Here is a 23,464-nt window from a genome sequence, read left to right as displayed (position 1 = left end):
TAAGGTGCAGGCTGTGGCAGAAACTGAAGTGAAATGATCAGGAGTTTTCCTCTGCATCTGATATTGACATATCTACCTTGTTGTGAGGACCACGCAGGACTTTACGTACCTCACCCTCTTCAGTCCTTACCCTTACCCCTTCTTCATCCCTCAACATACATGTGAGCCACCTGAGATTCCCAGAGGGTTAGCAACTTGCCTAATGTCCTAGAAGCTAGAAGCAGAGCCAGGATTTGAACCTCCAGTCTCATGCAACTCAGCAAATATCTACGGATCACCTCTTCTTGGATGTGCTCATCCCCTTCCCACACAGCATGCTGCCACCAGTACCCTTTAGTGCTGAGGACACGGCCATAATCGCCTTCTCTGGCTGTCAGTTAGGGTCTCCTTCAAAGCATGCCGTGGAGGCAGTTTTTTAATCTACCTATTTCAAAAGTCAGAGTGCTAAAAAATCAAAAAAAGTCACAGTGCTCACTGCAGCAGCACATACACTAAAACCGGACCCGTACAGGGAAGATTAGCGTGGCCCCTGCACCAGGATGGCCCACAAACTCATGAAACATCCATGTTTTTCAAAGAGGGCACTTGCTGTGATGAGCACCAGGTGTTGTATGGACGTGACGCATCATGATACCGCACCCCTGAAACTAATATGACACTGCATGTTAACTAACTGGAATTTAAATAAAAACTTTTTAAGAAGTCACAAGCATCCAATTCATGGGTGGAAAATCAGCGAAAATTCATGACCGCAGCCATGGACGACAGTGGGTAAGAAGAGCAGCGTCTCCAGTGAGAGAATCCCGAATCTCGCTCCTGACTTCTGCCCTTCTGTTCTGCTCTCCGGCTCCTGCGCTCCCAGTCTACACGCAGCCCTTTCTGGGGGCCTGTTCACGATGGGGGCGATGAGCTGCCACGAACTGATGCAGCGGAGGGAGAGAGGAGAGCCGGAGTCCACGCCCGCACTGCTTGCTTTGTGAAATTCCAGACGGTGTAATCGGCTCTACCTCATCCTAAGAACTCCCGATTCCACTTTTCTTAATGACTTTCCCCTCCTTAAATGCCTACACAGTTATCTTTGAAGAAGAAGAAAAAGAATAGATGAATCACTTGCAGGAAACGGGGGGCAGAGACATGTGGTTGGAACGGCAGATGGCGTGTGTGTGGGCACATAGCTGTCTCTGTTGCTCCTTCCACCACCCTCTGGAAACGAAGCCTTTGGAAGAGTACATTCATTCCCGGGTGGGGGCTGCGTCTGCTTTCAGGTGCTGACATGCAAACCCACAGCCACACGGATTCTTCTCAGACATCGGAACGCCGGGGAGAGCAGAAAACTCAGGCTCTGGCCCAGACTGGACTATTTACCCTCTCCTCCAAGTTCTGACATTAAACCTTCTAAAGATAAAGTGATAAACTACATACGATTAGTGGCAACGAATTTCTCATGCTGTCTTCTTTGTCCTGCAGGATATGAAGTAAGTACATAAATATTCTTCCTATGTCACAACACAAGCTCCTGACCTCATAAGGGATGGAAACGCCTATAGGCAAACTGGAGGGAGATTTACGTTCAGATAAAACAGGCATTAAGCAGGAAAACACAAACTGTTCTTGGTGGGACTTTTGGTGCTGGGCCCGTGAAAAGGACATAAAGGTATTATGATCTCAGGGACAAGCGTCCGTGTGTGGCTCCTCATACGTATTGAGATGTCACCTACTGTGGTTGTTTCGCTTGGAGAACTGAAATAAGTTTCTAGAATCCCAAGGATTCAGGAGAACACTCAGTCTGATAAACTTTTTTTCAGAAGGTTTCGTGGAGGCCCTGCTGTTACTTCTACATAAATTCCCTGTGTCACCTGGATGTATATACTAGGGTCAGTAATTGTTGTTTTATTTTTAGATGTATGAAACTCACTTCACTGACAGACTCTTAAGAAGAGTCTTCCGTCACTGCCACCTGCCCTCCCTGCCCTAGACCCATACCACAGGGCCTTGCTGTGAGCACCCAAATGTGCGGAGAGATAAGAGCTTGTCACCTCTTTCCCTGGTGCATTAGGAGTTTTGGTAAAATATGCACCTAGAAGTTGAAATACATTCCTGAACACAACTTACATACTATTTGGAAACAAAGCATTGTGGTTGGCAGTTTTAAAATTAATGAACACTCCTTTAAAAATTAACGTTATAATAAAAATCATCTGATTAAGAATGAGTAAACTCAGTCCAGAAACCAATCTGAATAGCAATAAAAAATATTTCATTAATCATAAATCCTGTTAATAATAGAATTTCTATCCCTATACTCATTATGATTTGATGACTCATTTATCTGAAAGTCATTCATCTTAACCTTCACGAAAGCACTAATTCTTGAATCCTGAAAAGCTTTAAAATTATCTTTCTTAAGCTTATTTTTGTAAAGATTTTTATTTTATTTATTTGACAGGGAGAGAGAGCTCAAGCAGGGGGAGCAGCAGGCAGAGGGAAAGGGAGAAGGAGACTCCCTGTGGAGCAGGGAGCCCAATGCAGGACTTGATCTGAGGACCCTGGGATCACGACCCGAGCCGAAGGCAGACGCTTAACTGACTGAGCCACCCAGGCGCCCCTGTCTTTCATGATTGTAAAACATGACCATACTGGACTAATTTTTGTGCCTCTCATCGTTCCCCAGCCCCACCTGATCCCCAGGCTTCGGCCTCCTTCTGAACGGACACACTCCTGAGGGTCCAGCTTTGGAGAGACCACATCTCGCCTGCTGCAACAGTGGCCAGGGACTCCAGGGCCCGGGTCTGAGCTGCCGAGGCTCCTGGGCCTTCCTGATGGCCCATCCCTCCCCTGTCTCCTGGCCAGCTCAGCACCATCTCCCTCCTGATGAACTGCTTCAAGGTGACTTGTAGGACAAGCAAGGAAGGTCGCGGCTTTCCTTGTGAAGTTATTACCAGTTCCGTGCCACACCACCTGGTATCCGCGTCCCTTCCTTCCTGGCTTTCTCTCTCTTTCTCTCGCTTTTCGAAGCCTTGGGATTGCACCTTCCAACACAGTCTTAGCAAGAGATCTTTGCCTCAGGTTTTATTTTCTAGATGATTTGACTAAGACAATGATTTTTTAAAAATCACATGTTATAGCTTCAATCTGGCCTCCTGCCTACAGTCTCTCTTCTTCCCAGTTAGAAAGATGAATGGAGATCTTTAATCCCTGTTAAGGTTAACTAGAGCTGCTCCAGCGAAATGTGTCTGGGTTGAGAATATGTTTCCTAAAACTCATCTAACTTTCCTGTGAGCGAGGATTGGATATAGTAGCTCTTTTCTCGGGTTGACTGCTTCTGCCCCGCTCGGTGTGCAGAAGCAGGACACCTGAGAGAGCCTTTTCCTAGATCCACCCTGCTATTTACCAACCTACCTCCTGATCTCCGTTTTATTCCCTCTGATGCCATCTTCTCCCGTCACGGTGTCCTTACCTCCCATTTCACTTACAGTGAATTCCTGATATGTACCTGTGATGAGGCCAGTTCAAAGTAATATTCAAAATCCTTTCGACTCGGGATATTCTGTTCTGTGTAAAATATGTATCTTTTAATCAGCAGCTGCACAGCATCAGCTGCCAAGAGCAATGTGATATGTGGGGATTGTACACAAGACACTTTGGTGTCGCAAGTCTCTCCCAGACTGAGAACGAGACGTCAGGGACTTTTTCATGTCTCTGTTTAATGGGCCGGATCATCTCTCAGGGAGAGGACTGGGGGGCGAGGATGAACACCTCAGATATTTGGTGGCATCACTTTTCCCCTTCCGCTCGGGCAGGAGGCAGGTACTGGATGCCTGGACAGTGTATTAGGGCTGTGATTTTAATGAGTTAAAATTCCTTAGAAGGTTTGCATAGATAATAACGGCGGAGGCAGAGCTTAAAACAAACAACCCTCTGGGATTAAAACAAAACAAAAACCAGGGCTCCTTAACCCCGAGCAATTCTAAGGAGTGAGAGCAGTTTTAATTACAGCATGAGGTTCAGAACAAGCTGAGAAGGGAAAGTCAGGCACCAGTGAGTTTTGTATCAAAATGTGCTTTGGGATTATCAAGTGCCTCTACATGTTTTCTGTTCAAAACGAACGATTGAGGGCGCCTGGGTGGCTCAGTCAGTAAAGCGTCTGCCTCCGGCTCAGGTCATGATCCTGGGGTCCTGGGATCGAGCCCCGTGTCGGCACCCTATTCAGCAGGGAGTCTGCTTTTCCTACTTCTCCTTCTGCCACTCCCTTGCTCGTTCTCTCTTTCTCCCTCTCAAATAAATAAAATCTTTAAAAAAAAAAAAGAATTTATCCTGCAGATATACTCACATGCAAAGGGGATAAATGTGTAAAAGACCGTACTCATTGCAGTCACTGCTCGCAATAGCAAAAAAGATTCTGCACAACCTCAATACCTATCAGTTGTAAGATCAGGTGAACACAGACGCGTGCCCACACAACGGGGTACTATGTAGCCACTGACGAGAATGAGGGAGCTCCATGTTTTCTGATATGATCCCAGCTCCAAAATGTGTTCGGTGGAAAATCAAACTGCACCCTTGTGTGTTTCGTCTGCCACGATTTTGTAATAAGAACATTAATAATACTAAATGTATACACTTTTTATAGGCATAGTCTCTGCCGGGGCAGATACACAAAAACTAGTTAACAGTGGTTGCCTCTAGGGAGAACTAGGTAGCTAGGAGAGCCTACCTTTACTGTAGGTCGCTTCTTTCCTTTTGACTTTTATTCCATGCACAAGTTAGGCCATATATAGCTCAAGAATGCTTTACTCTTTAGGAGAAGAAAAAACTCTATAACGTGTGCAGACATTTGAAAGGGGGCTCTAACGCATGGGAACTACATTCTGCAGCCCCTAGTCTGCTGCCAGTAGCATACACGTTGCTGTTTTTCAAAACAGACTTTATTTTTTAGAGCAGCTTTAGGTTTACAGGAAAACTGAGCAGGCAGCACAGAGATCTGGTTTATACATCCCATCCCCACACACGCACAGCCTCCCCCACGATCCACATCCAGCCCCAGCACCATACATTTATCATGACTGATGAGCTTACGTGGACACACCATTATCACCCTAAGATCATAGCTGACATAGCGGTTCACTCTTGACGGTATACAGTCTGTGGATTTTGACAAATGTATAATGACACGTGTTCACCATTACAGTATCATGCACAATAGTTTCACGGCTGTAACAACCCCCTGCGTCCCTCCAGTTCATCCCTCCCGCCCACTCACCTTGGGCAGTCCCTTGACTTTTTTACTATCTCCATAGTTCCGCCTTTCCAAGAGGGTCCTATAGCTGGAATCGCAGCCTATGCAGACTTTTCAGATGGGCTTCTTCCCCTCAGCAATATGCTAAGTTTCTTCCATGTCCTTTCCTAGCTCGATAGCTCATTTCTTTTTAGTGCTGAATAATATTCCAAAGGGTGAACCGGTTTGTTTATCCATTCACCAACTCAAAGACATCCTGGTTGCTTCCAAAGTTTGGGCAATTTTGAACAAAGCCACGGTACACATCCGTGTGCAGGTTTTTGTGTGAACATGTTTTCGAATTTTTGGGTAAACACTAAGGAGCGTGATTGCCGGACCATACAAGAGTTATGTTTAATTTTGTTAAGAAGCTGCCAAGCTGTCTTCTGGATGATTGCACCCTGTTGCATTCCTACTAGCAATATACGAGGGTTCCTGTGGCTCCACATCCTCACCGGCTTTCGGTGTTGTCCGTGTTCTGGATTTGGGCCATTCTGATAGGTTGGTAGTGGTAGCTCATTGTTGATTCAATTCGCATTTCCCTGATGACATTGGATGTGAAGAATCTTTTCATATGCCAGCTGTATATCTTCTTTGGTAGGTGCCCATTAAGATCTTTGGCCCATTCTTTAATCAGGTTGGTTCATTTTCTTACTGCTGAGTTTCAAGAGTTAGGTTAACAGGCCTTTACCAGATGTGTCTTCTGCAAATATTTTCTCCCAGTCTGTGGCTTGCACACTTTTTTTTTTAATTAGTGAATGTCACCTTTAAAGACTGAAACAGAAATTAAATTATCAAATGGCTAGGATATTAACAAATGGATAAATCTTTGCTACTTTCCCTTTATAACTGATTCTTTGTTGTCAGCACAGCCATGTTTCTAGTTGTTTCCTGGAGCCTTTGTTGTAAAGGCATCTAAGCCCTTAAAATGTGATCTAATTTGCGTGAGGGTTTAAAAGTTCTTCTTCTGTAATTTATAATCTCTCAATTTCTTTGTGATGATTTTTACCAGTAAGTTTTCCAAGAAGTTCATGTTAAGAGAGAATAGTGAATTAGAATAATTTACTGTACCAGAGCAAGTATTTCATTAGAGGGAACTTACCATTTATTACTTAGGTAAAGGTACCTCGGGCAGTAGCATATATCCTCTTCTCTTTCTGTGATCCTGGCATGTCTCCTCACTCTGTCACTCTTTAACCACTTCGTTGCCATATATAAAGTGAAAGCCTCTGGATGAACGGACTATCACATCAGTCATCTAACATGACCATCCTTTTGGATCTAGAACTTTGAATTGTCCTCACGGCATGCCAGATGCTACCTTTGTAATCTTCTCTCTTATGTCACAATCCCACCTGTTAGCTTTTGGAGGGGATGGTCCCCATGTGGCTTATCTTTTTATCCCTCGGACTATCTTGTATCAACTCAGCAGGTATATAGAGCATGGATTTTTTTAAAAGGTAGAAGACAAAGTGATTTTGGCACAACTTAAAGCATGTTCAGTCTGTAGTGCTTTCTGTGGTAGATACCCGTGATACATTTCCAAAGAGAAGAGAGAGTTCTGGCGTGGTCCAGGGTGGTGAATTGGAGATCTAGTTGTGAGAAAGGGCCAGACGGCAGATGGAGAAGGAATGACTGGGTGCCCTTTACTCTGAGGACAGACTCCAGGACCCAGAAGGCGAGCGCAACCTGAAGGCCTTATCCCAGCTCTCCATTTAAATGACTGTGTGTAACTTCGTCTGGTTCTGAACATCGGATGCTCCCCGCCCCCCCACCCCGGCAATGGGACACTAGGAGTAACACTCCTTACACTTTTGTTTGTAATGAAAAACAATGGGGTGACAGGCTTTCTTTACAAAATGTCACTTTTGCAACCAAACATTGCCATGACATTTTCATCCTAAAGGTGACGGACCCTTTTATCAGAAATACCACTTCCTGGGTGGTGAGCACCTGAGACTTCGGCAGCCGCCTCCCTCTGTGCAGTGTTTTTGATGGCTTCCCTCGGCTTTCTGCTTTTCTGTGGGGCTGGACATTTTTTTTAAAGTAGGATCCACGACAGAGCTTGAACTCGCAACTCTGAGATGAAGACCTGAGCTGAGATCAAGAGTCGGATGCGTCACCAACTGAGCCACCCAGGAGCCTGTGAGGCTGGAATTTTTATAACAAAAAGTAAGAGGCGAAAGGCAGTTTCTCTCCTGGAGCGGAATTATACCACTGGCATTTAGAACAACAGTGCCCCCTCTTTCCTGGCTACGATTATAAGCATCTCACATACCTCCCTATGTGAGGTAAGGTAAGTATTTTGTCCTCTTCTATTCATAGGGAGGGATTCTGAGTCACAGAGGGCTAAGTGATTTTTCTAGCCCCAGAAATAAGAGGAGTAAAACGAAGCAGGAGGACGAGCACGTTATTCTAGGAGCCTGGTGGTACAGCATCGGTTTCCTGATGCAACTGCTTCCTGATGGGCTTTCCTGCCCCTGTGTTTTCTCTCCCCTGCAGCCTACTCACCTCTTTGTTATCAGAATCACGTTCTGAAATCAGGTCACACCCTTGTGTAAATATCTTTGATGACTTCTTGCTGCCTAATGAAGAATTCCAAGCTCCTCAGCATAGCATCCAAAGTCCATTTCCATCTGGCTTTCAACTGCCGTTCTTACATGCTTTGCCGTTCAGCGCTTCCCATACAGCGGTCATGCTTGTGCATGGCTCCAGACCTTTGCTCCATGCCACCGATCTCTCTAGCCTGGAGTGCCTGTCTTCTCCTGTCCCTCTGGGATGAGGGAGAGGGGAAAACCTGCTTATCCATGGGGATATAACTCAGATACCGCCTTCTCTGGGACACTTCGCAACATCCAAGGCCCATGAACCATTTCCTCCTTTTGCTCCCTCCCAGAGCACTTCCTTTCTGTTGCAATGATCATATTTATTATTACACTCTAGCTACCAGGACGTGAGTCTAACCTACCCTGTGACAGCAGGGTCTGACCCTGACCGATTTCCACATGTCCTAGCAATCATGTCAGTTCCAGAGACACGATCGATGGGGGCTCAAGAACTTGATGCTGTTTTCAAGAGCAACCTCCTTTTAGGCAAATCCACAGGCAGTTTTGGGTACAGTTTCAGGCCTTGTGAAAAGAAATCAGGCTGCGTGCCAATTCAAGAATCGAGCTTTCGAGGACAAGCAGGTTAGTTATGTTGAACATTGCGTTCTTCTGTTAGGAAGTTCTGATGTTTGTGGGGAGAGCATGCTATTTGATTCCGGGTAACCATCCAAAACATTCCTGTACTTCCTAACTAGAGCTGACGGGCTAGCAACCTGGCAGTCTGGGATAGCATTCGGAGCTTTCTAAAGCCTGGCTCACCTGTATGGGCCACTCCTGGCTGCTGGACTGCAAGACTGTTGCCTGGGCTCCTCTCTAGACATTCTGAATCAGAGTCCTTGAGTTAGAGAACTGTGAGGCCTCTGGACTGAGAGCAAGTACCTCCAAGGAGTTTCTAAACATTTGAGACCCTGGTCTGGCTGGACACCTCTCTGTAGGCAAGGGGACTGATGGGGAATAGGCGTCGTGGATCCGCGTAAGCCAGTGGTTCTCAGCTCAGGCTGCATATGAGGATCCCCTGGGGGATTTTTGAGACCTATCAACACCGGGGAACCCCCTCCGTTTACATCATTTAGATCAGAACTACTGAAGATGGGATTTGGGCCTCCATGTTTTTTGAAACCTCTCCTTCTGAACCAGTTTGGTGGTAAAATAAATGTCAGATTCCTTTGACAAAAATCATAGGTCTCTAGTGGTTAGAGCTCCCATTTACGTGGCACTCCTCACTGCACTCAACCTCACTCTCACTATAGAAGTAAATCTCATACCAAATTTAACACGTAAAAAAATATGTTTTAGCAGCTAAGTGCAGTGGCTGGGAAAGGTCTCTCTACCCTCAGTGCTTTGCTTAACAGCACCTTGCATGAAAAGGCCATCCGAAAGGAGAGACAGCAATGTTCCAAAATCAAAACCAGCGGGTTTTGTAATCTCATGGGGTCAAGATCCTAGGTGAAATGGGGCGGGAGAGAGGTCATAGGGTCCAGGGCTGGAGGCTGCATGGTTACACATATCAGTGGGCTGCAAGATCGAGGGTCCTCTCACACTTCCTCTAACAATCACTGATTTCAGCAATAGAAATAGTATTTTTTAGAAATAATTTTTAAACATTTCTTACCCTCAACTGAAACAACAACAACAAGAGCAAAAACAAATGAACTCCTCTGGTCACTAAGCAGAAGGTGTTGATACATATTAAAGAATGTCCCAGCTAAGTACCCATTTCTAAAGCATTAGAGTACTACAGTTCTTACTTACCGACCTACTTCAAAGTAAATCACCATAAGGACAATAGAACAGAAGTCAGAGAAATCCCAACATAAAGGCTTTTCCCCTGGGAACTGGTTAGGCAAAATGTTGGAGAGAGGAAAGGGGAGAAGTGGGGGGCATGACTTAGTGAGCATTTAGACTTTTGGGGTTTGGGTAAAGAGTCTAAAAGTTCTGGTAGGTCCAGAAAAACCTGATGGGAATACACCAAAAGATGTACACTCGTCCGATGGTTAACAAAAACAACCTGGGAATCATACACGTGCAGAAATCACTACAGAAACTGTGTTAAGCAGCTGGCCTGTTTACTTAGGGCTGGGGGTGTTTCCATTATGTGTCCTCTAGCATCCTTCCCCCAGGAATGGAAGATTCCTTTCCATTTCGCAGGACAGTGGCTCTCATACCTGGCTCTGACCCACCCCCTTTCCCTCCCGCATCTGAAAAGCTCCTGCTGGGCAGGAAGTCTGGGGAAGGAAGGAACTTCCCATAAGATCAGGTTTCTTCCTTTCTACAAAAAAATTTTTTTGAAGATTTTATTTATATATTTGAGAGAGGGAGAACGCACACGTGAGTGTGCAGGAGTGGGGTGGGGCGGGGGTGGAGGGGCAGAGGGAAAGGGAGAAGCAGACTCCCTGCTGAGCGCAGAGCACAATGGGGGGGGGGCCTCCATCCCAGGACCCTGAGATGACCTAAGTCCAAGTCAGATGCTTAATAGGCTGAACCACCCAGGCGCCCCAAGATGAGGTTTCTTAGATGCAAGGAGGTCTTAAAAGCTTAAGGACCCAGTATATAAAGGGGCGCTCCCATCAGAGACAGAGAACCCAGACCACTGAGGGACAGTGGTTACATCGTTTGGGCCGGTAAACTCCCAAGTCTCCTCTTGCAGAACATGAATTTAACAGGACTGGCTTGAAGGGCACCTGGGCGGCTCAGTCCGGTTAAGAATCAGACTCTTGATTTTTGTCATGATCTCAGGGTCCTGGGATAGAGCCCCGCATTGGGGCACAGCCTGCTTCTCCCTCTGTTCCTCCTCCAGTGTGCTACCACTAAAATAAATAAATAAAAATTTAGAACAAACAAACAAAAAAACAGGACTGGCCTGAGCTGACAGTGATGGGGGGGGGTGGGCTAGGGGCAACATGTGAGTCTTAGGTGAGTCCTAGACTGCTGGGAAATCCCTCGGAAGCAAGCAGCGATCTCAATGTTACTGATTTATCCAGGTCTCCATACGTTGAGAAACTGCAATTTCTGGGCTGCTTACATCACCAGCTAAGGGGATGGTAAAGCAATTGACTCTTCTCTAAACTTTTATTTTTCAAAATCTTGTATGGATAGTTTTTCTATTCCTGAGAACAGACACTGTAGTGTTTTTCACTATATAATCCCCTTTCAGCAGGATCAATAAACATTGTTAAGAACTGTGTGTGTATGTGTTAATAATAAAAACAGGTAACTGTCAATGAATTATTATTGTTTCAGGACTGTTCCTACAGAGGGGAGGGGGGTGGGGGAATGGGATAGGCCGGTGATGGGTAGTAAGGAGGGCACATATTGCATGGTGCACTGGGTGTTATACACAACTAATGAATCATCGAGCCTTACATCGAAAACCGGGGATGTACTGTATGGTGACTAACATAATATAATAAAAAATCATTATAAAAAAAAAAAAAGGACTGTTCCTACCCCTTTACAAACAGAAGTTATCTATTACAATAGCCCTGTAATATAGTATCCCCATTTTACAGATGAGGATGCTGAGGCATAGGGAGACGATGTGAGCTCCCCCAGAATCACGTGATTAGAAAACTGCTGAGTCAGGCGCACCTGGGTGGCACAGCGGTTAAGCATCTGCCTTCGGCTCAGGGCATGATCCCGGCATTATGGGATCGAGCCCCACATCAGGCTCCTCCGCTAGGAGCCTGCTTCTTCCTCTCCCGCTCCCCCTGCTTGTGTTCCCTCTCTCGCTGGCTGTCTCTATCTCTGTCGAATGAATAAATAAAATCTTAAAAAAAAAAAAAGAAAAAGAAGAAAAGAAAACTGCTGAGTCAGGATTAGAATCGAGAGGGGTCTGACTCTGGAACTCCCAGTCTTGAGCAGCAAAGTAAAATTTAACAAGTTATGTAGAAGCTGCCCTTTTATAACAGACTGAAATCATAACAGGCTGCACGGAGTCATGCTTTAGGGCTATTTCTACCCATTAGGGAGCAAAACATACTTACTCGAGGGCCTTTCCAGGAGATGTAAGTTTGGACTCGCGTGAGTGCCTGACATCTGAGTCCAGCCTTCCCCGCTACGAAGCCGTGGTAATGGTGTATCTTCTCGGCAGAGTTATCATGGTAGTAGTTAATCTGACAATACAAATAGATCATAGCCGTTATGGTTTTTTGTTCGTTTTTGTTTTTACAATATATCCAAATATAACTTTTGTCATTAAACCACCGAATGGCTTATAGCAGTACTGCTTAGACTGGAGTCTCGAGGTCCCTGGGGTTCCCTCAATATATTTTGGAGGATCTGTGAATTCTTAAATTCAGTAAATTAAGCTAAAGCATGCCTTGTATTGTGGACACGCACAGTCATTTTCACTGATCGCCGAGGCAAAAGGGGCTGACAGGGAATCATACCTCCTTAGAAAAATAGTTCTTACACAACAGCTATTTGTATTGCTCACACCTGCGTGAATAAAGGAACACAAGATGAGGAGAAAAGTCGCCAGAGGAACCGTGGCCCGCACAAGGAGGCACGAGGCAACTATTCTGTGTGTAGATACAGCACGGCTAATGCCCAGGAAGCATCCATGATGCTTCATGGCATGACTACGGAGCTTCTGGAAAGATGGCTTACATACAGTTCTGTGCCTCCCTGGAAGGCAATGTAAGCCTAATTTCCCGCTGAAGATGTTGCTGGGCTTTGACAATGGGAAGCAAGGTGTCATTGTTCCTTTTCCAAACAATGACAGCAACAAAAAATCGTAAGGGAGGTTAGCTGTACTCAGAGATGTCAGCTTCCCGATGACTGCTGACATGTACATTCACGTACGCTTTTAGATTTCTTACTTTTTGAAAATAAAAGATACGAGGGAAGAATCAATGAATGTTTCCCCACTGGAAGGAAAGGGACGAAAGCATCCAAAAGAAGAAATCAACATTAGTATCTCTAAATGAACGTCTTTGCTAGACTGTGTAGCTTCAAAAGAAAATTCTAGATGACGTCCCTATGGGCTCCTGAATGTAAATGTGCATTCCGTCAGGTGAGGGGAAACAAAAAACACACGAAAGTTGATGAAGACCGTAATTTTTAAAAGCTTAGCCTGACTGGGGCCAAGGTCTGAATTTCACAATAGTTTATATTTTTCTTCAGGTCCTATCCTCCTGGCAAGGTGCGAAAGTGCCATCTCGTTCATAGGAGAGCTCCAACCACTCCCTGGATGTGACTGTGGCTGTGTGATTCTCGCTCTGCTGCTGTCTGGCTCCCGTTGGCTGCTGTCTAACCTGGCCTGTCTCTCCCCCAGCCCCTACCTTGTTTGGGAAATCGTCAGCCTGTGCCTAATAAATTAGACCCTGCAGCCCCGCACCAAGGGGCAGGCTGTTCGACTGCAAAGCGGGGCTCATATTTGAAACTGCCTTTGGCTTTCCCTATGCACAGCCTAAAGTGTGAGGACCGTGTTTCCTATTGGCAGTCCTTTGGACCGCTGCGGTTCCACAGTTCCTGCTGGTCAGATGTAACTTGCTGTCTTTTTGAGACACCTGTCAGGAGAGCTCAGCTTGAGTTTTGTGAACCCCATTTGCCCTTTAAGTCAGTCTACGTCAAACACATTTCTGAACTGCAGTAAAATTTTGTTCTGAGATTTAGCGGCTCAGAAAGCCACTGCTGTCACTTTGAGGGCTCCTTGGGACTTCTAAAAGGGAATCCTGACTATGTCACAAGACCACATTTTAAGTCAGACCTTCCAAAACACTCTCTCCTTATTAACGGAAAACTGTTTAACTATTTTCACATGATGTGTTAATAAATGTTATTGTATTCACAGAGATTACTCCAAGAGGATTAAAGGTCATGCTAACTCTTTCGGGTCTAGGAAATCACAAGTGTCCTCAAACACAGGAAAATTTGTTGAAATGCTTCTCCAATAGGCAAGCAAACATTCATAAACAAAAGACTTATTTTTAAGCTTTCCAGGAGGAAACAGCTAATGAAAGAAGGCGGAATTGAAGCACGGGTGCTTGGTGTATGCACGCAAATACACACACACACACACACACACACACACACAGAGGTTAGGATAACATTGCTCTGTGCACTTACGAGGAGTAAGCAGTGACCTGCTTGGCTCTCCAGTCTGGAAACACAGTTCTCTGGATATGAGTGATACACTCAGCAGGGACCTGGGGCCTCCGGAAATGAGGAGGCCTGTCGTCCTTCCTGACGCTAGCTAGAACTCTTCTGAGCTTTTTTCCTGAGAGCCTGGGCAACAGGGCCAGGATGAGGAGGTTCAAGGCAAGATCACCAACAACAGAGAGTCAGTTTTCTGCAGGAATGAGGCAGTGAGTTTTAAAAACATCATCTTTTGAATACTCATTTTGTGCCCTATACTTTCTGTGTGTCTCTAATCCTCCTGGTCCTGTAATGAAGGTATAACTATTTCTAATTTTACATACTGCTGAATTACCTTCTTTGCTTTGTTTTCCTCCACAGCACCTTTACTTCCTAATACACCCTATAATTATTTTGTTTATTGTCTGTCTTCACTAGAATGTAAGCTTTGGCGGGGGTGGGGGGGTAGGTATTCTTGCCCGTTTTATTCCCTGCTGATTTCCTGGAACCCAGAATAAATGAGTGAATGAATGAATGAATGAATGAGTGGAGGCCCAGAAAAGCTAAGTGATTTTTCCCTATCAAACTACTAGTGAGTGGCAGAGCGAAGGTTGGAACCCAGGCCCACGTGCTGACACACTATATTAGGGACGGCAGTTGTTCGGATTAGAACCTAGGACCAACTCTAAGGAAGAAAAATAGGAAGCATTTAGTGAATGGTTGACTAACAGAGAAGTGCGTGCAGAGAAAATCACCAGATCTAAAGGAGCAGGGAAAGTAAGTACAACTTTTGATCTTTCACATTTAGGGGGAAGGTGCAACAGGATATGTGAAGCTGGAAAAGCCTGGCGGTCAAAATTCAAAATGTAGAGCTGAATCCTTCAAATTTTGACAGGGAACTGTGCAATGCATGGCCTCCATGATACCCTATAAAACGCGCATTGTGGTAATCCTTAATGGTCTATACAGGGTCTGGCCTCAAATCCTGACCCCACTGTTTGTTACTGTGTGATCTCATGCAAATTCCTTAATCTCTGTGAATGGGGGTGATTTACATGGGCTTTCTGAAGACTGACCAAAAGTATGCATGGTAAACAACAGAAATGGAGACTAAGCCTTCCAAGTAGCAAATGCCCAATTTACATAGTATTTCGAGTCTGTCAGTTTGGTGTGGCTGGCGAAATGGGTGTTGAAAGGGGACCGGTTAGGGAGCAGTCAGAAAGGTAGCTGGGCACACTGTGTTAACCATATTAAAGGATTTCGACCCTGGTCTGTAACAGCACCTATTTTGTTTGCCTGCAGAATCGGCACGGTTTAAACTGCCGAGGGCAGTTCCCCAGAGGGCTTCTCACTAGACTAGGGAGTTCCAGGCGGGCCGTTAGGCAGGCTTCAAACGGCATCTGGATATGGACTCAGAACGGTGTGCAGGTTGGGAATTCAGAACAATTAAAACATCAACAGCTAATAGCACATCAACATCATGCTAAGGCCACTTCACCCATTGAACCATCAGAGGCCCTACGAAGCGAATATTTTCATTATCTTCATTATGTCACGTGGAAGACTTAGTTCACGACAGATTTAACCAAGGGCACACGTTTAGGAAGTGATAGGGGCACAGTTTCAATCCTGGCCACCAGGTTCCACGACCCTTTATGCTTCACTTCTTAGAACCGAGTACTCAGAATGCCATTTTATAAAACGTGCTGAGAAGGACCGACATTCCCTTGCTGTACGGTTCAGAAGCATGGGTCAAACTAAGTGTCTCTAGCTTCAGGTTTGAGAAGTGTTGCGAATACCCTCCCAAATCTATGCCCCGGCTCAGGTGAGTGCATTTTTAAAAGAACGAAGTAACAACCAATTTCCCTCCCTGTCTCTTCTGTTGGGGAGATCCCGGGCCCAAAGATTTCGCACTTCGCAGCTCGCCTGCAGGACGTCCTGCCTCGCCCCCGGGTCCCAGTGACTGAAACGTCTTCGGGTGGGAATGCCTGTAACAGGTGGGGGCGGATCGGAGGCGTCAACTCCAGTGCAGGCCTCCTCCAGTTGGAACTAGATGATAGCCAGTGAAATGTGGGGATTTTGTTCCACGGGATGCCCAAAAAAGGCGCGGGGAGAGCGCGCGGCAACCCCCACCTTCGTCAAACACGCTCCTCCAGGGGCGGCCTGCTTGCAGCACAGCTCCAAAATTGGCAACCTGGGCCTCGCAGCCGCCTTTTTTTAGCCTACATTCCCCAAACCAGGGAAGAGGCGGGTGACTAAAAGTGCAAATTGGAGCCGGGGCGTCAGCAGGCAGGCCTGTGGGTGCGGGGCGTCTGGCTGGGGGAGACCCCGCGACCTCAGGTGCCCTCCGCTCTACTTGCGGTGGGCGCCGGGAGGGGCGTCGGGGATAGACGCTCCCCGCCGAGCCGCTGCCCCCGCTTCCGCCTCCCGGGCGGCGGCGGGACAATGCGCGGCCTCTTTTCCGCCGGGGGTTAGGGAGGGGAGGCCGGATTAGGGCCCGCGCTTTCCGGCCGCAACCCCCCCCCCGCCCCCAGCGCCGCGCCGGCCGCACACAGGTGGTTTTCCGCTCGGGAGGGGCAGGCCCCGGCACTTTTATATAACAATAGAGCTCTGCGCGCCGGGAATGCGCCTCCTAGCCGCCGCAGCCCCCGCCGGGCCACGCCTCCATCCGGTTCCCGGCTTGCCCTCCCCGCGGCGCCTGGGCGGAACGCGGCGCGCTGGCCTGGCCGGCACTTCCCCAGTTACCTGCTGGCCCTGCAGAGCGGCGGCGACGTTCCCTGCGACTCCCAGCCCTCCTTGCGAGCCAGGGAGGTCTCGGCAGGCACTCTAACTTGCCCCTCACCCACCCCGGCCGTGACGGAACCCCAGAGTCGCGCGTTTGGCTCCGCACCCTTCAACAGGGTCGCCCAACACCCCGCACCAGCTGAGCCAGGAGGCGGGGGCGTCGGGGTGCTAGGCAAGGAACGCAACGCGCAGGCGCGGCTTGTGCTCCGCAAGTGCCTGGCGACCCGCAGGGGAGGGGGTTGCCGGGGTGGGACAGAAGGCGCCCCTCTGTCGGATCTCTCTGTGCCACGTGACCAATCGCAGCTTGCCTGAGCCCCCGCAAGCCTTGCGGGAAGACTTCTCCACGCTTCGCCGCTGGTGGGGACAGCCCGCCTGGCTCCCGCGCGCCCTAAATGCACCTAGCCCAGGCAGCCCCGCCAGACCGGCTCCTCTGTCGAAAGCCGAGCTTGCTGCCCAGAAATGATTAACGAGCGCAACCCCCCAGCGAGCGGTGGGTGACCGCGGGAAGGCGGGTGTGTGGGGGGGGGGGGGGACTTGGATCCCCGGAACAATGGCTCATAACGCCCCAGGCCGCTGGAGAGGAATAAAAGCATTGAACTGTCCAACCAGTTTGTTTCTACAGGCTCCACTGTTTAAAAACAAAATAAAGTAATTTAAATGCTATTTAAAAACCCTCTTTCTTCCTATTATCTGGACAACCAGGCATTTGTTTGTTTGCTTGCCTTAAAATGTTTCAACAAAATCCTAGTTTGTTTCGAAAGATGTTGGATTAGCATTTAACACCTCATCGGTCACTAAAGCCCAGGCAGTTCACCAGCCCCAACACAGCCTCAGCTAAAAGAACATCAGAGCAAACAGAGCTGGGCTTTTTAAACTGGCAAACAAATGCCACACACCGCCTAAAGGAGGGCGGAGGAGGGGGGTTAAGGCGAACTGCGGTCCAAATGAGTTTAAAGGGAATAAAAAGGGAGAAAAGCACAAGTTTTCTTAAAGCTAGCTTGCGAGCACAGGCGTCATGAACAAGGGCTTTTGTGCCTGCTAATTGCACCATTTGTGCGCAAAAGTTCCGACGCGAAGTGTGAACTCTCAACAGAAGGAAACATGAGACAACTGAAGTGCCCTGGTTTATGTGCCCTGCTCCTCCTCCGCCGCCGCCTCCTCTTCTTTCTCCTTCCTCCCGCCGAGCCCGCTGTTGCAGCTTGTTTGCACTGGGGCTTATCCGGAGCGGAAATTCCTTTCCGTTTTTGTGAATGACAAACTCATTAACAATTCATCAACACAACCTGTTCCAGCCGGCCCGTCCCCACGGCAACAGCCCCTTCCGCAGCGCGCTCATTGGCTGGCCCGGAGAATGTATCCATTGAGACGCTTGCTGTTTGTATCCATTGAGGAGCTGCCTCGCGCAGGGGGTGTGCGAGGGTTGAGTCCAAGGGAGAGTGAGCAAATCGAGGTTTGAATAATTCGAGGAGAAAGACACCCGAGCGGATTTGAGGTGCAGCCTTGAAGGGAGGGATTAGGAGCCGCTGGACTTTTTTTTTTTTTTCCCCTTCCCTCCCCTCTTAGTAGCAGGGAGTCCGAATTAATTGGATTTCATTCACTGGGGAGGAACAAAACTGTCTGGGCAGCTTCATTCAAAGAGATTCATTGACACCAAGAGCGAGCGGCTGCAGCCAGGAGCAGAGGGAACCGCCGGCTTCACTTCTGTCTAGCTTTCCCCAACCGCTAACCCGGTCTGGGAAGGGCAAGGTGGAATTAAACCCCGCTCGGAGAGCGGCAGCTTCGCGCGGCGCGCTCGGCCTATGCCTGCCCCGAGGGGCGTCTGGTAGGCACCCGCCCTCTCCGGTAGCTCGACCCCCATGATAGATACGCTCAGACCCGTGCCCTTCGCGTCGGAAATGGCGATCAGCAAGACCGTGGCGTGGCTCAACGAGCAGTTGGAGCTGGGCAACGAGCGGCTGCTGCTGATGGACTGCCGGCCGCAGGAGCTGTATGAGTCGTCGCACATCGAGTCGGCCATCAATGTGGCCATCCCGGGCATCATGCTGCGGCGCCTGCAAAAGGGCAACCTGCCGGTGCGCGCGCTCTTCACGCGTGGCGAGGACCGCGACCGCTTCACCCGGCGCTGCGGCACCGACACGGTAGTGCTCTACGACGAGAGTAGCAGCGACTGGAACGAGAACACTGGCGGCGAGTCGGTGCTTGGATTGCTGCTCAAGAAGCTCAAGGACGAGGGCTGCCGGGCGTTCTACCTGGAAGGTAGGCGCCGGGGGAGCCGCGCGCGCCGGGCAGGGCGGGGGTCGCGGGACTGTGCGGTGCGGGTGAGACGCGCGGACTGCAAGTGCCCCTGCTGCGCTCCACCGGCGCTTCTGAGTCGCGCTGCCGGGCTGGGGGTCGTCCGCCGGCTCCCGGCTGCGAACCTCGCGCGTCCCGCACCCGAGAGCAGGCTGGCGCAGAATCCACCAGCTTCCGGCCACAGGCACGGGTTGTTTCTTTCTAACGAGATCTCCTCCTGCCTACCCGTAATATTCTCCACCTGTCCCTGCTTTCTATCGTTCGATTTTGAATTACGATTTGCAGGACAGTGGAGGTCATTGGGGGTGCAGATTGCACTTCCTAGCCCCTCAAAATATTTAGAAAAGTTGCCATTTTGTGCATTTCCGGATTTAAAAGGATAAGGGTTTCCAGGGAAGGCGGGCCTGGTCGTTCCACTCCCAAGGGAACCCATTTAAGTGTCTTTCTCTTATAATTGGCTCTGTGTGTAGGGGGTTTCGTAGGGTGCTGTGGTGTTCTCTGCGCCCAGCTGCGTCTCTCACAAGCTGTGAAAACTACTACGGAATCTCAGGTTACACGATTGCTTTTCTCGTCCTGGCAGGTGGCTTCAGTAAGTTCCAAGCCGAGTTCGCCCTGCACTGCGAGACCAATCTAGACGGCTCGTGTAGCAGCAGCTCCCCACCGTTGCCAGTGCTGGGGCTCGGGGGCCTGCGGATCAGCTCCGACTCCTCCTCGGATATTGAGTCTGACCTTGACCGAGACCCCAATAGTGCGACGGACTCGGATGGCAGCCCGCTGTCCAACAGCCAGCCTTCTTTCCCCGTGGAGATCTTGCCCTTCCTCTATTTGGGCTGTGCCAAGGACTCCACCAACCTGGACGTGTTGGAGGAGTTCGGCATCAAGTACATCTTGAACGTCACCCCCAATTTGCCGAATCTTTTTGAGAACGCAGGAGAGTTTAAATACAAGCAGATCCCCATCTCGGATCACTGGAGTCAAAACCTGTCCCAGTTTTTCCCTGAGGCCATTTCTTTCATAGGTGAGACTAATGAACAGACTTTTAAATGCAAAATTCTTAGCCATTCATAGAATTTAAGCTGTTAATCTCTCTTGTTGCTTGCTGGCCTGAGTGCACGTCTCTAATGTGAGGAGGGGGTTCTTAATTCTGGTTTATCTTCTCGTATAGAAAAGAAAAAGTACCTTTTGACATGGCTGCAGACCACAGGTGTATTTGCAATGGGGTTTCTTGAGTCTTTGAATTCAGTCATTTGAAAGGCTGTACGTAATCAGACAACAGAATTTTCTCACAGTCTTTGGACTTGAGGACGGCTAGATGGAAGTACTCACTATTGATAGGAATTTTAGCTTTATAATTTTAAAAGATCGGGGAGTTATTGTAGGACTTGGGGTTAGTTGTTGGGAGAGCGTTATGAATGCTAGATGTTGTAATCCAGTTGAATGTTACTGTGATACCGGTTAACAGTGAGACAGTGAGGGTAACCTGAGCCCAGCAGGAAGGACTGTGGGCTGGAAGCCTGGAGAAGCGAATCTCCAGGCATTGTAATGCATTTCCTATTACAAAGGAACTCATTTTCAGGCCATGTCGACATCCTGTTCCTCCTAATGGGCTGTCCCCTGTGACTTCCCTCTCTCTTTTAAAATGCCTGAATACCTCCATTGTTAGCTGCACAACAGTTGGAGAATAATTTAATAGACCCTTGCAGTCTGCTTGTCTGTATAAAAGGCATTCAAGACCATATTGCAGGGTTTCTGGTATTCACATGCTGAGGCAAAGAATGCACACATTAAGGATTTTTTTTTGTTGGCAGAAACTTAATACAAAAGCTCCCTTTTCAGAAAATATCTGAAATATGTAATTGTACCCAGTATACATGTTTTATCGCAGTGATACATTTGCTGCTGCCTGCGGGGCTCAACTGCCACACATGGTTCTTTTTTCTTTCTTTCCTTCTTGGTTTGTTTTTTGTTTTTTTTTTTTTTTTCTTTTTAGATTCAGTTTTTAGACTGATCATTCACAAAGAGTGGTTTTGGTCTACTGAAATCTTGCTTTTCTTTTTGTGTTTACAGATGAAGCCCGGGGCAAAAACTGTGGTGTCTTGGTGCATTGCTTGGCTGGCATTAGCCGCTCGGTCACTGTCACTGTGGCTTATCTCATGCAGAAGCTCAATCTGTCAATGAACGATGCTTATGACATTGTCAAGATGAAGAAATCCAACATCTCCCCCAACTTCAACTTCATGGGCCAGCTGCTGGACTTCGAGAGGACGCTTGGACTCAGCAGCCCCTGTGACAATCGGGTCCCTGCACAGCAGCTCTATTTCACCTCCCCCTCCAACCAGAATGTCTACCAGGTGGACTCCCTGCAGTCCACGTGAAAGGCCCCACGCCCCTCGTGGGATGTGTCCGGTCCATTAGCGGTTTCTCTTGGCAGCATCAGCTGGGCTGCTTTCTTTGTACGTGGCCCCAGGGGTCAAAACGACTCCAGTTGTCTGTATTAGACAAGGTTCCCACATGTGGAATTGGTTATTACAATGGGAGAGATTTGCTCCACTCTTGTTGGAAGAACAGAACATGCTGTGTAGATCCAGGCCGTAGGTTTGCTCCATACCTACGTGTACAGCCTACCCATGCAGGGACTGGAATTTGAGTGTTTCCAGGTATATAGGGTAGGACCAAATGGTAGGGGTAGGAGCGTGTGTTCTTTAGGGCCTCGTGTGACTGTTTCCTTTTGCATCTGGAACTGACTCTATATTGTCTTCAGTGAAGACTGATTCAATTTTGCATATAGAGGAGCCAAAGAGAGGTTTCAGCTCTGTATTTGTAGTATCAGTTCGCAAAAAATAAAAAATACAAAACAAAAATAAATAATAATAAATAAAATTAATCTGATACTCCATTTGATTATTGTAAATATTTGATCTTAAATCACTTGACAGTGTTTGTTTGAACTGTGTTTGTTTTTTCTTTGATGGGTTTAAAAGAAATCATCCAAAGGGAGAAAGAGCAGTATGCCACTTCTTAAAACAAAACAAAACAAAAAAATAGAAACGTTTGCTCTTTTCTAATCCAAAGGATATATTTGCAGCATGCTCGACTTCACCAACTCTGAACGACATTTTCATGGACACTGTTATCACTGAGACCTTGGTATGGTGCAGCCTTTAATCTCTTTCATATATCTTCCTTGTGATTTTTTTTTTCCTCTTAATGTAGTTTGACTATGCCTTACCTTTGTAAATATTTTGGCTTGTGTTGTCTCAAAGGGGATATCTTGGAAAGACACCAAAATCATGGGCTCACTTTTTTTTTTTTTTCTTAAACTTCAGCTGTGCTAAACAGTTTATTACCTCTGTACAAAATTCTTCAGGGAGTGTCACCTCAAATGCAATACTTTGGGTTGGTTTCTTTCCTTTTTAAAAAAAATTTGTATAAAACTGGAAGTGTGTGTGAGAGCATGGGTCCCCGTCTGATGGGTGAAGTAAGTGCATATGATTGTGAAAAGGGAGAGTCAGGTTGCTCTATAGGTTCATGGTGTAAAGTTTTGAGCTGAAATTTATTATAAGAATGTAAAACCTTAAATTATTAATAAATAACTATTTTGGCTATTGAATGTGTATTTTTTTTTAATCTCTCCTTCATTGTACCTACATGTGAAATGATACTTATAAGGAATCTTTGAGTGGGGGAGCGCCAGCGGCTTGTAAAGTCCTGTAGGAACAGCAGGTCAGAGTTCCCATGGTTTTAGCAACCCCAGGAATGTTTTTCAGGTGTAGTTTATGAAATTAATCTTTTGCTTCAAATAAAGATGACATCGTAGAATGAACTGCCTGTATTATGTGTCCCAACAATACTTTACAAAGACAGTTCTGGCTTCTTTAAGAAACTAGTAATGCTCTTGAAGAGAAACAAGCCCTATAGTACCCCTTGCTCAGGTACGGGGTTTGGCTGTTCGTGACTGGTCAGAACGGGGGATACCGGAGTAAGAAGACACTCGCAGTGTTAACCTCTCTCCTTCCCTGCCAGGGTCTTCTACTCAGTAATACACATGCCAGGGAGGACATAGGGATAATTTTCTTTCAAGTTTGTTCCCGTGGCCATTCCACCTGCAAATTATCCTGGTGGTGGAATACCAAATGAATACAGAATGATGACCCCCCCCCCCTTGCCTTTCTCATATACATGGCAAGGCAGAGCTAAGCTCACTGAGCCTGGATGTGGGCTTTAAAATTTCATATTGGCACTTGAGATCACACTTTGCCAGTCCCGTTCTAATGTGCTTTGTGCTTCACTGGTTTAGAATGTGGGCCAGAAAGCACTATTGAACCTTATGTTGAGGTTATTTTAAACAGTTCCTTTCAAGGTAAAGGCTTAATACCCTGTCATTTTCCTTGGGACATCCCCTCTCCTTGTCCCAAGGGTAAAAATACAC

General features: G+C 47.3%; 1 protein-coding gene, 1 long non-coding RNA gene and 1 other non-coding gene across 8 annotated transcripts in view; 2 read left to right on the top strand and 1 right to left on the bottom strand.

Moving 5' to 3' along the window:
- The window catches only part of LOC103660072, a 30,376-nt gene extending 12,466 nt beyond the window's left edge, over positions 1-17,910 (bottom strand). For 4 of the 6 annotated variants that reach the window (XR_005836699.1, XR_005836696.1, XR_005836700.1 and 1 more), the window contains exons 1-2: positions 16,705-17,910; positions 11,865-11,993 (exon numbers count right to left, since the gene is read on the bottom strand). This is a non-coding gene — a long non-coding RNA (uncharacterized LOC103660072). Of the gene's footprint in view, positions 1-11,864; positions 11,994-13,950; positions 14,174-16,704 lie in introns of all 6 variants that reach the window. The other 2 variants (XR_005836697.1, XR_005836698.1) reach the window with 2 other exon arrangements.
- Positions 468-574, top strand: LOC121104502. The gene has a single exon (XR_005836824.1). It is a non-coding gene; the product is annotated as a U6 spliceosomal RNA (small nuclear RNA).
- Positions 17,911-18,130: 220 nt separating the features above from the next.
- Positions 18,131-22,645, top strand: DUSP6 (dual specificity phosphatase 6). Its single transcript, XM_040637301.1, has 3 exons — positions 18,131-18,999; positions 19,616-20,053; positions 21,103-22,645. The coding sequence occupies exons 1-3, from the start codon at positions 18,600-18,602 to the stop codon at positions 21,408-21,410; spliced, it is 1,146 nt and encodes a 381-aa protein (XP_040493235.1). The 5' UTR covers positions 18,131-18,599; the 3' UTR covers positions 21,411-22,645.
- The last annotated feature ends 819 nt before the right edge of the window (positions 22,646-23,464 follow it).

Source organism: Ursus maritimus, unplaced genomic scaffold, assembly GCF_017311325.1.
Source record: "Ursus maritimus isolate PB19 unplaced genomic scaffold, ASM1731132v1 scaffold_21, whole genome shotgun sequence".
Classification (NCBI taxonomy): Eukaryota; Metazoa; Chordata; class Mammalia; order Carnivora; family Ursidae; genus Ursus; species Ursus maritimus.
Note: the sequence above shows the minus strand (reverse complement) of the source record. Positions and strands in the feature narration are given on the sequence as shown.

Coding starts and splice junctions, on each gene's coding strand:
- DUSP6 (XM_040637301.1), top strand. CDS start 18,600: ATGATAGATACGCTCAGACCCGTGCCCTTCGCGTCGGAAATGGCGATC. Junction 19,000..19,615: donor CCGGGCGTTCTACCTGGAAG/GTAGGCGCCGGG, acceptor TCGTCCTGGCAG/GTGGCTTCAGTAAGTTCCAA. Junction 20,054..21,102: donor TGAGGCCATTTCTTTCATAG/GTGAGACTAATG, acceptor TTGTGTTTACAG/ATGAAGCCCGGGGCAAAAAC.